We start from the raw sequence: 13729 nt of genomic DNA on the forward strand, positions 1-13729 counted from the left end.
ATTTGTTTCAGTTAGGTTTAGGCAGATGAATCTGCTTGCAGAATGGAGATTGAAATTAGTAATCAAAAGCAGTTTCTGCATAAGTAGTTGGAAAATTTTACTGACTGAATTTTTCCTCCTTTTCTCAGTGCCAAAAAATCTTAAATGTTTGTGTTTTGATTTTAATTTCTAGTGCATAGTTCGTTCCTTTTATTTTTTTTTAAACTGTCATCCTATTATGTGGTAGATTCTAACGTTACCTAAAAAGTATTTTTAAAGATGATGTGAGTAAAATAGAGCTCTGTTGTAGGTGAGTAACTGGCTTAGAGACCAGTCCAATTTGAATGAGTCTTGTTTTTAATCTGTAAGATACTGCTTGCTGATATCAAACAACTACACAAATTCCTGTTGCTGGAGTGTGAGACCAGAGCCCAATGGCATAAACTAGCATTATTTTATCAATAAATACACGCTTTGCAGCATAAATGCTCTATAGCAATACTTTTTAGATGTGCAAATGGTTTTGCAGTTTAGGCATATGATTACAGGTGCATGGATGTCTCATTTAGAAAGCTGGTTGTTATTATACTAATCTATGGCCTCATGCCTTATGAATAATAAATATAAAATATGGCATATTCCACTGGAACCACTCAGCTCTCCAAAAAAGTGGGATAAAAGAGAGCTTTAGCACCGGTTTGAGATATGAGAGCAACACTGAGTAACCTCAGTTTGGTCTTGGATCTGAATTTGAGCTTTAGTGGGCTAGTATACTTTCCAAATCCCTAAACGTTTAACCACAGAGCTAGAAAAACAGGCAGTAAAAATGCCTGCAGACTGTTAAGATTTGGTATATCAACATTTACCTGTAATTACACATCAAACCAAAAAGGGTTTCCGTTATCCAGCTGGTTATGCTGGATAATCACAGTGTTTTCTTCTGGGCTTAGTGTATGAATGAATTTATTTTGAAGAACTGTATTTGTGACTGCCTATAAAAACTGTTCAAAGATGAGCTGGCACAGAATAAAGCTGTTCTCACTTGCTAAAATACACAATAGATAGTGTAAGTCATATTTTTGCTCACTTAGTTTCTTTATGTACTGGCTTCCTATTTGTTTCCCCTAGCAGTTCAAAGGGTTGATTGTAGCCATGCAGAAAATAGCTTTTGTCATGGTTGTCATACACATCACTTCCTCATGCACATCTAATGACATCCAATGCAAATATATACATAACGTGCACAATATAAACTAGTATTTTCTCCAGCTAACCATCCCAAAGTTTGTATTCCAGAGGATCAGCCATTTTGATCAAGTTTTGTTTCAACTGGTCTAAGCTGCAAATTACAGAGCAGTGCGCTGTAGCTGAGTAAACAAGCTGTGAGAGTCTAGCTGTGACAGCAGAAGCCTCAGCCCACGTGCAATGCCTTGTGGTTGAGTATATTAACCTGCAGGCAAGTGCCTGTCTCCTGGGCTCAGTTGTTCCTGGGGTGAAGGTAGGTTGGGTGCTCCTTGCCATATGCCAAGTCTCTCTTGGCTGGTTCCAAAGCTGTCACCAGCTTTGAGTTAAGTGAGGTTTGGACGGGTGGTTATACTGGTGGATGAGAAGCTGCTGACAACAGGATGAAGTGTGGCAAAGCAGCATGTTTGGCACACATTGCAGGCTTCCAGGCACCACGGAGGGAGGATAAGATGGATACTGGCTCAGCAAAGCTAATGCTAAAGTTGGTAATTGTGGAGCTAGTGGCTGTTTCTCTGTGTTCTCGAAATCCTCGGGTCAGAAGCCTGCTACTCATGGATGATGCGCTGCTTAATTCTAAGTAAAACAATTATATAAGAGAGAATATTACAACTCTTGTACTGTGTTATTTAAAAGGCCAGATTAGAGTCCCTGCTTCTTTTAAACCTTCAAGCTGAGGAACCTATGACACTGAATCCAAGGAAGGACTGGAGGACATCCTGCTGTGCACTGTTCCACCTGCTGCACTCACTCTGTTCCAGTTGCTGTGGAGCAGTGGGAAGCCTTAGTGACAGAAGGCTTGGTGCAGGTGTTACCATGTCATGAGATGAACTTTAGGGTTAATGTCCCAGTCATTCTGGTGCTGACACCTATAGACAGTGAGGAAAGAAGTACACAGGGGTATGTTTTTGCCATAAGTATTGCCTACGGTTTGGTGACAGATGGACTTAGGCTCCAAAGCTCATGGGAAATGAGCAATGTCTCAGAAGGACTCTGTAGGGCAAGAAGGAAGAGATAGCAAAGCTGAGCAAGCCGTGGGGCATTTCCACGGAATATGTTCGATATTTGAATGTAGGCTGGGCAGAAATAGTTTCGTAGACCATATAGCTAAATTCCTCCATACGATTATGATGGTGAGAAGTTGTGTGGAAATCTGGTGGTGGAAGGAGATAAAAAGAAATTGGAAAGTAATTTGAGAAAACTGTTTACTAGAAGAGTGTTAAAAGGGTAGAGAAACCCAAACCAACATGTCCAGGAAACCTAAGTTAGCAAATGGATTATGAGCTGACCTTGTTCAAGAAGCTAGAACTGTGTAGTTTAGCAAAGGACAGAGACAGGTCTCTGTTTCCTGATAAGAGCAAGGAGTACTGAATTTGTTATCTTACCAGATGTTTTGCTTTCTAAAAGATGGGATAAGTAATGAGTTTTTTAGATGCTTTTGGGGTCTTAATAAAAGAAGCAACATTTTGGTTTGGTCAGAGAGGGAAAGTAACATTCTAAATGAGGACTGTAACATAGCAGCTGTGTTACCGTGGAAACACTGTGAACCTTCATCATGCAGGTTGCATTAATAAATAGGTAATTAAGAATATTTGTAACAAAGCATACATCATGTAGCATTGCATTAGACTAGGGCAATGTGTATTACCCTGAACTCTGGCTATACTGGGACAAACCATTAGCTGGTAAATAGACGTTCAGTCATTTTAAAGAACATTAATAACTTAAAACAAATGATGTTAGGAGATCACTCATATCAAGATTGCTATGTTGTCCAGCTCTGCTAGGCTGCAGTATGCACAAACTAGGGAGGGAAAGGGGATGAGAAGAATGACACATTCCTTCCACAAGTAGGTCTTTAGAGAAAGATTAAAAACAGGGCAGGGATTAATTAATGAATGAAGTAAAAACAGTCTTTGAGGAGTCAGAAGTTCAGAGCCTTCCTGAACTTCAAATACACCCAAAATACTTTGGTCAACTTCGTTTAAAGGTTCTTCAAGAGCAATTACTTTTTAAATCCTTCTAGATATCTAGAATCCAAAACCCTCTCCATAAGAATGAGTTTCAGGAGTGCAAATCATGTGAGAATTTAGTTTCTTGTGCTTGTTTTAAACCAGTTGCCCCATAGTTCTTGTTTCATGAGAAACAGTGAAGAATATCTCCTATTCACCTGAATATCATTTTATACATTGGTTGTTTCTTTTTCAACTGAAAACCCTGCTCAATGAGTTCTCTTCATACAAAAACTAGGATTTACACTTTTTCTACTCTGTCCTTTTTGAAGGAATATTATAAATGCAAGGTTGTATAGATACTGGCTGTACCATGGATTTATATAGCAGCAAGCTGTTATTTCTATTTTTCCTAATGAGTTTATCACAGCTGTTTTTTTGATAACCCTTGAACACTGACTGAGATGGAGTTTTCAGAGGACTATATAAAATGTCTCCAAGATCTCTTGCCTGAGAGGCTATAGCTAATTTATAGATCATCATGCCTGCATAGTAAAAGCTATTTTCTCCCCATGTGCTTTACTTTGGTTTTTAGCAAGATTAAATTTCAGGTGCCATTTTATCAGTGATTTAGTCACTACTGTGATATCCTTCTGCTATTTTCTCACATTTGATTCTAGTTTTAACTATAAGCAAATGGAAAGATTCTGATTAAAGAAGGTACTGAACAACACAGAACCCAACTCATAGTGGTTTCACTGTATTTGAGAACTGTCCATTTATTCCTGTGCTTCATTTCCCATCTATTAACCAGTTTATAACCTACAAGAGGACTTTTTATGTTACCACATCACAGCAATCTTCTAGCAGCAATGAAGCATGTTTTATCATTTGCAAAATTCTCCGGGGGCACAATATACTTATAGCCTGTTACACCTTTTATTTCAGAAACTTCCTGATAAGTGGACCACTGTTACTTGAGTTTTATTGTACAGAGATGTATGGAGAGGTTTCTCTATTCTTGTGTAAGGTCACTTCTTTTCCTAACAAATTCTGGAAGAATTATCTTCCAGTGAGTTCTGTGGAAGGCAGAAAATATTACATTCATTACCTATAACATAGAACATATACATGTAATGTGTTGAAGTGGCTGATGTGGTGACACAGTTCATTAAAAAATATTGTTTCACAATTTTGGCCTGTCATTGTAATGTTATGAAGAAAAATGGAGGGGTCTCATCTCCACCAAGTAGGATCTGAGCTTCCCAAAGGAGCATTCCTTGTTCATTCAAATGTTTCCTGAAAACTGTGGTCATCAAAAGTAGAGTTGAGCCTAAGAATGGGGATTTTCAGGTTGTGGTAAAGGAATTTCTTTCCATAGTAAACAATGATTTGGGAATTTTACATGAGCATCTCAAATAACAGATGTGGAAAAATAGTTACTCTAAAATATTTTATTTTTAAAAATAATTGTGTCCTTAATCTTTGTCTGTACCACAAAAGTTGAGCGTTATATGTCCCACCCATGAAATATTAAAATTCAGGTTTCCAGACTGCAGTGCCTTAGTATTTAACTACAACATGAGAAGTTTAACCACCCAAAATTCAGGATCAGGTTGCTCAACATTTCAGCTACTCAACCACAACACATATGGTAAGATTTTCCAGAGAGAAAACTGGGAGAATCTAAGTTAGGATCCCTCCTCTCTGTGCTGATTTATATGAGGAATGTACATATCTAACTTTGTGTGGATTTGGATAGTTTGAGTATCTTCTGAGGTGCAGAACAGAAAGCACATGTGACAGTCCGTACTCAAAAAATCTCTAGTACAAAGGCTTGTTAAAACTTTCCACAGGGTTAAATCACAAAAGTTAAGGCTCAGTTTATACTTTTTCAAAAACTCTTGAGTCTCCTCTACATTTCAGGTCTACAATTATAAAATGACAAGAAGAATAGTTACATCTCTGGTATGTTGGGAAGATACACGTTATGACATAGCTGAGGCACTTGTCTAAGGATGGCCATAGAAGTCATTCGTGGATCTGGGCTGGCTGTACAGGATCTGCTTAGCTTGCTATGGTGATCTTGAGGTTACATCCTCTCCTTTGAGGAGGTGTGGACTTAGAGAAGTTTTTGGTAAAGTCTGGATAAATTACATGACTGATGTGGTATGTAGATACCACCTGCTGCCTGTTGAGAAGAATACTGTGTTCCTGGGCGCTGGGCACACCACCCAGCTCACGAGTGCGGGCACAACTGTGCTGCTGGTGTAGTGTACCACGGACAGTCACCTCCTCGGTGGCGACGGGGCACAGCTTGTGCAAGCGTCATGCACAGGCTTTGCGGCTCGGGCAGCCCGCTGTCCGCCGCTGTCCCGGCGCACATCCCGCCGCTGCTCGGGTGAGTGCCCGCCTGTCATGTGGCGGGCGCGTCACGGGGGGCGCGGTGCGGCCGCCGGGGCCGGAGGCGGTCTCGGTGTGCGCTCTGCCCCCTCCACACGCGTGGGTCTGCACGCCCGCCCCACGCCCGGGCACCGTGGCCTTTGGGGTCACTCCCCGCGTCGCACGGCGTGTGCGCCGGCCGTGGGCACCATGCAGTCCGCCTGCGTGCTGTGCCTCTCCCCGTTCGCCCTGTGCCTCCGCGTGTGTGTGTGCGGCCCCCGCCCCTGCGCGGCCCCCGCCGCGGCAGCGCCCTGCCCCGGGCTGGGGCGGGCCGGGCGCCCGGGGGGGCGGCGGGCGGGACCCCGCCAAACCGCGGGGCACCGACCGCCGCCCAACTCCCCGCAACGCCTGGCTCGGAGGAGGCGGCGCGGTGCTTCCCGCCGCGGCCCGGCCCCTTCTCCCCCGGGCGCCGCCCCTCTCCGCGCCGCCTGTGAGTCAGGGCTTTGCCGGGCACGGGCGGCAGCCGCGGCCGGAGCGGACGGGCAGCCTCCGCCGCGGGGCTCCATGGAGAAAGCGGCGGGCGAAGGCGGCGGCAGCAACAGCAGCAGGCGCAGCAGCAGGCGCCCCACGGCGGCGGGTTCGTCCCCCCCCTCCTCCTCCGCCAGCCGCGGGCTCCCGGGCCGGGCGGCGGCCGCGGGCAGGCTGGATGGAGGCGGGGGCGGCGGCAGTAGCCCCGGCTCGGCGGCGGCCAGCCCGGGGGGCGCGCAGGCGCCCGGCGGCGGCAGGCGGCGGGAGCCGGTGCTGGAAGGGACGCTCAGCAAATACACCAACCTCCTGCAGGGCTGGCAGAGCAGGTAAAGCGCCGGGCCGGCCCCCGGCGGCGCTGCGGGGCCGCGTCCTCGCCCCCGGCCGCCCCCAAGATGGTGCCCGGGCAACCGGCGCTGCCGCCCGAGCCGACCCCGACCCTCCCCTGGCAGCGGGTCCCGAGGCCGGGCTCCATCCTCCTCTGCGCCCGCTCTCCTTCCTTTTGTTTGACTTGTTTATTTTGCCAGCCGAGTTTGGCATAAGGGCGGGCGGGGAGGTGGCCCGGCGCAGGGTCGGCGCGGTGTCCCCTAGCGCGGCCGCCGCAGGTGCGGGCGGGGACAGGGGAGGGCTGAGGCTGCACATGCCGCTGTACCTGCATGACAGGGTTCCGTTTTTAAGCTCCTTTTTCGGTCACGTTAGTCACCGTTTCCTGTGAAGTTAGATTGGATAAGTTAAGAATGAAAACCTGAGAGCCTCCCAAAATAAATGGGGGAAAATGTCATGCTTGTGATTACTACTATCATTTTTTTCGCTATGAGGTGGGACAGTGGAAACAGTTACCTTTGTGTTCAATAAAATAACTTACGTTGCTATGTCCTACCTGTTTGACAAGCCCTAATTTATGCTGATAATGGTGACAGGCCCAGGTCCTGCAATTTGTTGGGTGTGGACAGGCTGACTTGCATCTGTGGAAGTCCCGAGGAAGGTCTGGTTTTGGTCTAGTAGTGCAAAATTTTTATGGACTTGGAGCCAGACTGTGGAGTTAATAGTGCTGTATTGGGATCTGCTAAAAGCAAAAGAGATTTCCTGCTTTACTTTTTGTTACTCAGTTTTGTCCTCTTAGTGGATGGATGAAGATGTGTGTCCAAAACTCAACTTTTCAATATAAAGCAACACTGTGGTGATTTTAAAGAGAAGAAAATGCTATAGAAAGAACAAGTACAGGACTAGTTATAAAGCTCTGTACAGACCTTTAGAAAAACAAACAAAAAGACCAAAACCTTCTATTACTTATATTAGGTGATCACAACCAATAAGAACATGGGAATGGCTGGGAGCTTGATGTTCTGACAGTAAATTTAAAGCATTTATAAGTGACAGAGTTGCATAAATGCCAGTGATGCTCTGGTGCTGACTTGTGTGTGGCTAAATCAGTGCTAGGACTACTGTGGCAGTACTGCCTGAAGAATTTCAGGAGCTGGTCTAATTCCATACACTGGAGGCCATGCGTAGGTGTACCAGCTATAAATTACAGTGAACAAGTTTGGTATGAACTGGAGACACACTCATCTCCATTAAGCTTGACTGCATCAGCATAGACATAGAGAAGGCCCTTTGCTGTCATTTGGTTGTCTGTGTTCTAGATACACATTGGACTTTCATCTATTTGTTGGTTTATTTAGTCCTCCTGTAGTTTTGTTTAAGAAGCAAACACATTTTGATACCTAAAATGTAGGGCTGAAATCCATGACTAAACATTAAAAGCCTCCTTCCTCTCCTTTTTTCCCCCTGATACCTCCATCTCTTTTTGTAGAGGCAGTAGCTCCTTTTACTGTGTGTGATTTTAAGGGTTGTAATCTGAAATTACAAAAGTAATTGCTTATAAATTCTTGGGTCTAATGCTGCTTGTTTTTTGTATTTGGAAACATTAAATTTGATAAGGCCAACAGCTGGAAATGGCATGCATAATCTGTACATGTCCAAGAAATTTTACCTGAAAACATCATGGGAAAAAGACAAATGTCACTTAAGCGGTTCTACGACAGCACTTGGAAATAAATGTTGGTTTAGTTTCAGCAGTCTTTTTAAATACTGCTTTATTGTGCTTTGTCAATTGCTGGTTTTGTTTTCTGTAAGTCTGACTTTTTGAGCAAGTGGTTTATCATGAGACAGCTTTTAGGATAAGTAACTTTTTTAGTTTGTTCACTTTGTTCTGTTGATGCGTGTAGCTGTGGTTTGGGATGTGGAATCTGATACAAGTTCTAAACAGATCAGTTGAAACTTGAGGCTCACAGAAGTTAATCTTACTATATAATGTTCAATAAATGAGTAGTGATTCATGGGTTTGAGCTTGGTTGTCCATTTGGCCTTCTGGATATTTGTTTTGGAATGTGTTTACTTTGAATTGGAGCTCATTCTGTAACAGTCTGTAAGTGACTTTGTAGCTGGCACCTGCAGTATATTTGTTAGCAGACAGATTAGTTTTGCATTTACTTCATTTGAAAAAACACAAGATTGTTTAACTGCATGATCAATACAACCAGATGGCATGAATATAAATAAAATGGAAAAATAAAGCAAAAACTGACAGAGTTCACTTACCACGGATTTGGAATGTTCTTCTTTAAAGCTCCTTATCCATTAGCCTAAATAATTTAAATGTAGTTAATGTGGCTCTTGCCATGTGGCATTGAAGTTGAAAGGCTTTCCTAGGTTATCCACACTTAGTGTGCAGAGTAGCCTTTACAAGTCTGAAGCAATTACTGTAATTTGAATTATAATAAAGTAGTGTCACTTCTGAATAAATGTTTCTTTAGCAGGCATATACAAGATAGTTTGGTTTTGGATGAGGCAACTGAATATGATTACAGAAGCATAAAACTTCATTTATAGGTATTAATTGAAGTAATTGAAGGCCTCAAAATCAGTCAATCCAGATAGCTGCATTACTTCTTAGTTTGAGAATTTCCGAGGGTTTGTTGTTTGTTACTAAAGAAATCCATTTGTTCTTCTCTTGCAGATCAGGAACAACCTGATCTGGAAATGAGTGAGGTGATTCCTCACCTTTATGCCAAGCAGAAGGAAACTGCAGTTTTTTGTTCAGTTGTTTTGAGGCAGTTTGTTGTGTGAGAAAGGTGTCAAGGGGCCTGGGCATTTGGAGCATCTCCACTTAAGCCTGTAACTTTCTGTGAATTTATTTGGGTATGGATACAGAGAGTGGAGATCAATCTGAAACAGACTCTTTAACATAAGAACAGTTCTGTCTGGTGTGAGACATCAGGGCATCTGGCTGAATTGACTATGAAATTACAAGTAATTGTGTTCTCAATTGAAGTACTGTTATGAATAATTTCTATTGGGATTTACGTGTTATGTGTGTAGAGCTTGTACTTTAAGCAGGAGTTATGTGGATTTGACAGATCAATATGTCCCTGTAGTGTCATCTTACGTCATGCAAGACTTATTTTTCATTAATTAATTTGAAATTATTGAAATACTTACGCCCTGTGACGTTACTACCCTGTCTTTTGAGTAGACTGGCAAAATTTTAAAAATCTTAAAACCCCCATTTGTCCAAGGTAGTGGGAAATTCATGGTGTCTGTATCCCCCTCTCTGCTTTTTGCCTAAAAACAGTTAGTACTTACACTTGTAGGGTTTTACCCTGCAAGTGTGTATAAAGTCCTGGTCATCTGCATTTGAGCTGGGACTTAAAATTAGGGTTTGTAACAAGAAATGGAACCCTGGCTGATGGATGTTGTTGCTTTTCTGAGCTGAACTGCTCTGTGTAAGTTTTTCTGTAGCCCAGGTGTTTTCTAAAGCATTATTTTGGCATTATTATATCCTGTTTCCTCTCTCAGTCGGGAAGTGTATTGTGTTACCAGCCTGCATGAGTCATGCCTGACTTAGGGTGCTTGGGCACCACCAGACTTCTTTAGGGGATTAGCTGCAATCCCTGTAGGTCAACAAAAAACGTACTTTGGGGCAGTCTGGGGATTTTTTGCACTCAGGATCTTTATCAGGCTCTCCAATGCTGTGGTGTAATCTCTTTTCTTGTGTAGTTGCACAGAACACTTGCAGTCTGACTCCTGCACAGCAGAAAGACCTTTCTTATTACCAGTGCACCAAGCAGCAGGTAGGATACTGCCAGAAGAGCAGCCATCAGATTTTAGTGCCACTTTAGGGGCTGATTTCACTGTCTTCCAGAGCTTTCGCTGCTCTGTCTGCAGCTGTTACGGGTGGGTTTTCTGTGTATGCTGACAAAATATGTCAATACTGTATTGTGCTGTAGCACAAAAATCTGTGTGTAACTTTTCTATTAGTTTTTAAAAGAAGTTATATATATATTTTCTGGAGAAACCTCTTAGAAGAATCGACAATGGTATCTTCAAACACAGTAATAACCTCCCTCTCCTTTCTGAATTAGCTAACTAGCATTTCACAGAATTTTGTGATTGACACATCTGCTTGTGGAGTTTTGGGGTAGTTAGCACCTCTAGTATTTGCCAGTTCTTCAATGGTACCAGTCAAATTGTTTGTACAATGAATTGGGGCATTTTTCCAGTATAAAAAATTAGTATATGGTTACTGAACACACTCCATGGCTATGGTTGTATGAGTGTACCTGTATAGCTGCTGACAGTGAAATCTGTCCTAGACAAATAAACTAGGGTTTTTTAGTATAAAAATAAGCCACACTCCTAATAAGCCATATTAGCCATTTTAAATAGCCTAACAGCAGACAGTATCTGAGAAGGAGAAAATAGCCACACACTTAATGTAATGTTTGTGAAGTTTGCTGAAATGGGATTTCTTTGTGTTCTTACTGGAATTAGATTAACACCAGCTCCTCCACTGCGTATTTTTTCATCTTAGTGTGATTCTGTGCCATGTCTATCCAGGGCTTTGTCTAGTGTTGTAATAACCTCCAGGATTTATTTGCAGAGTCTGTGAACAGGGAGACTCCCTTTTAAGGAGCTGGAGATACAATATATTCCGTTTTTCCTGTTGTTCTACATCTCCTCCTTGAATTTTGGAACCTTGCTTATAATTTGTTAGGAATTGTGGAAACCTTAAATTTCAAGGAGTTTTTATACTCTGGTGCTAACATTCTATTAAAGATTTTACTTGCAAATAGATTTTACTGGAGACTGTGTTGTCCCTTCACTTGTAGCCTCTCTTTGTAGTAGGAAGCAATGTGGAAAGGAAGAAATCTACTTAAACCCAACTTATTTTAGTTCTCTGGAGCAAATGATGTTCCCTGTGCTAAACTCTCAGTAGCTGCATATTTTACATTATTTAAACCAAGAGGCATGTCATTAGTCTTAAATAAACATGGAATTTAAAATACCAAAAAGTCGGTTATTAGTAAATTGTGTTTTGGTTAAAAGCACTAATTTGTTTTCTTAATCCTAAAATCTATGTAGCAAAAATAATCACATGGAAATGTAAGCTTTCTTTTTTCTTCCTCTCCTTCCTTTGTTTTTTGGTGTTGAAACTTTTCACCCTTAAGTATCATTAATGCTCACTTAAAAAACAAAGTGAAAATAAAAAGAAATAAATCAATCTTTTTAAATGTATATCCCTAGTTTCTTTGTAGGAAAATTTAAGTTAAGGTGTACTTTTTCTTTGTTTAGTCAGTGGCTGATTAAACCTAACTGGTTTAATGACAGACTGGTTGATCAGTTTGAATAGCTTTTGCTTTTGCCTCTAAACCAGCTCTCTTGGGAGAAGGTGTTTCAAACAGCTAAGTCAGAGAAAGAATTTTAACAAGGTAAGAGAGAGGCTGAGAAATCCATCATTCTCTGCCCTTCAGTAATGCTTGCAGGGAACATTTGGAAGAAGACAACTTTGAACCTCAGGCTAAAATTTAAAAGGATGGTCTTGCAGTTAAGGAATTGGTTTGCACTGTGGGGTTGTGGATTCTGGTTGAACTGCCATGGGATGGACATTTCTCTCGTCCCCAGGCAGGTAACCCAAGCTCTTTGTTCCTCAGCTGCTTATGTCACATGGTGTTGGCGCTGCTTATGTCTATGCAGGGGATAAATTCACATAATGGATAATAACCTACTGCAGAAGATGCTTGATGATAATGTAGGAAAAATGTGTTTGGAACAGATGAGACTCAGGCATTTTCACTCAGGCAGTATATTTGGGATTTGTTAGTGCTCTTCAAAGCTGAGCAGCAGTCTTGTACCACGGAATGAAGTGACAGTCAAAATAGAGTGTGGTCTTCCTTTTCACCCAGATGTCACACTTAGCTCTCAGGCAGTGCAAAGAAGTGTCACTTGGCACTAGTGGTGAAACAGGCACTTGCCTTTCTCTGGCTTTTGTTATTACTGGCTCATTTTGCTGCTGGCTTTTTCAGTGGTGATTTCTATGCTTAGCAAGACAGTGATAAATGTGGTTAAAGAGAGCACACATGTGCTTGCTGGCTTATTTAAAATGCCCCACCAATTTATGAATATGGATTTTGTTCATGTAGGAGAAGTGACAGTAGATTGTTAAACTAAGTAATGTGCCTGGAGTAATTTTATGAGTATATAAGTATTCAAAAGTTTTCCCTGGTCATTTTATTTAAAACCAATTGTTCAATAAGTATCTCTTTGGTCTTTAGCTTCACCTAATACTCTTTGTTCTTTATGATATATTTAAAAGACTGCACTTTCTAAGTGAAAAGGTTTCTAAAAATTTCCATAACAATGGTATTTTAATGTACAGCTATATTTATTAAATATGTACTAGAGTGAATGATGGAAAAAAAGTAGTGAATTTGGTTCATTGAAAAATGCAGTTTGTTTCTATATAATAAACTAATGCAGCTTTATTTACAAGTATCTTGGCATTGTGCTTTAGATCCTGGAGGATTTTGTGGATATCTTCCTGAGATGTTTGATTACTTTTCGGAATGTAATCCAGAGAGACAAAGTTTGCTTAGTACTTAACTGTTGCATATAAAATTGTTGCTGTAAATGCTGTCTAAATGCTGCTACACTTCACTTTCCAAGATGGCATTTAATTAGTAGGTAATTTAAAGCTAAAGGGTGGAGAGATTGTTAACTACTCAACTGTATAGCACAAACTATAGTATTTGCTGTGGTTTCTGTTCTGTCTTGTGTTTCTCTTTAGATATTGATCTGAGAATTTATCTTCTGGTGATAGGGGATTCTTCATCATAGCCATGGGAACAATTTGCCCAGAGTTAATTACTACTTAAAAAACTGCCTGTTTTACTTAGTGTGTATCAGCCTTTAACTCTCCACTGAATCTCATTATGCTGAAGATACCTCTTATCACATTTGGGCTCTACGTTTAGTATTGTTGCGCAGGCTAAGTGGTATCTTTTGTCTGTGTTTGGAGTACCTAGACCAATGGAGGTTTCTTGCTGTGAGTCAACTCTCCCAGTAACTTTAGTAATTTATGATAGTTCTGATGGTTATTCAGTGTTTCAGAGTTTTTATTTACATGGGACACCAGAACTGTGTATGCATTCAGTTGTAGTTGCACTTGGGATCAAATACAAGGATAACACATTCTGTTTGCTCCAACTCAGTATTTATCCCCTGCTTAAAATGTTTAAAGACTGTTAACTTTTTAGGTCTTTGTTGCTTATTTTTTAAAAATTAGGTGGTTGGTTTTGCCTCTTAAGTTT

General features: G+C 41.5%; 1 protein-coding gene across 1 annotated transcript in view; it reads left to right on the forward strand.

Moving 5' to 3' along the window:
* The first annotated feature begins 5765 nt into the window (after positions 1-5765).
* OSBPL10 (oxysterol binding protein like 10) overlaps positions 5766-13729 on the forward strand; it is a 112884-nt gene continuing 104920 nt past the window's right edge. Inside the window, exon 1 of the mRNA XM_014248530.2 lies at positions 5766-6409. Coding sequence (XP_014104005.2) covers positions 5766-6409 — 644 coding nt within the window. The remainder of the gene's footprint in view (positions 6410-13729) is intronic.

The sequence above is a fragment of the Pseudopodoces humilis genome, chromosome 1, assembly GCF_049639895.1.
Source record: "Pseudopodoces humilis isolate 2021_Gansu_Grassland_sample_001 chromosome 1, ASM4963989v1, whole genome shotgun sequence".
NCBI classification, from domain to species: Eukaryota; Metazoa; Chordata; class Aves; order Passeriformes; family Paridae; genus Pseudopodoces; species Pseudopodoces humilis.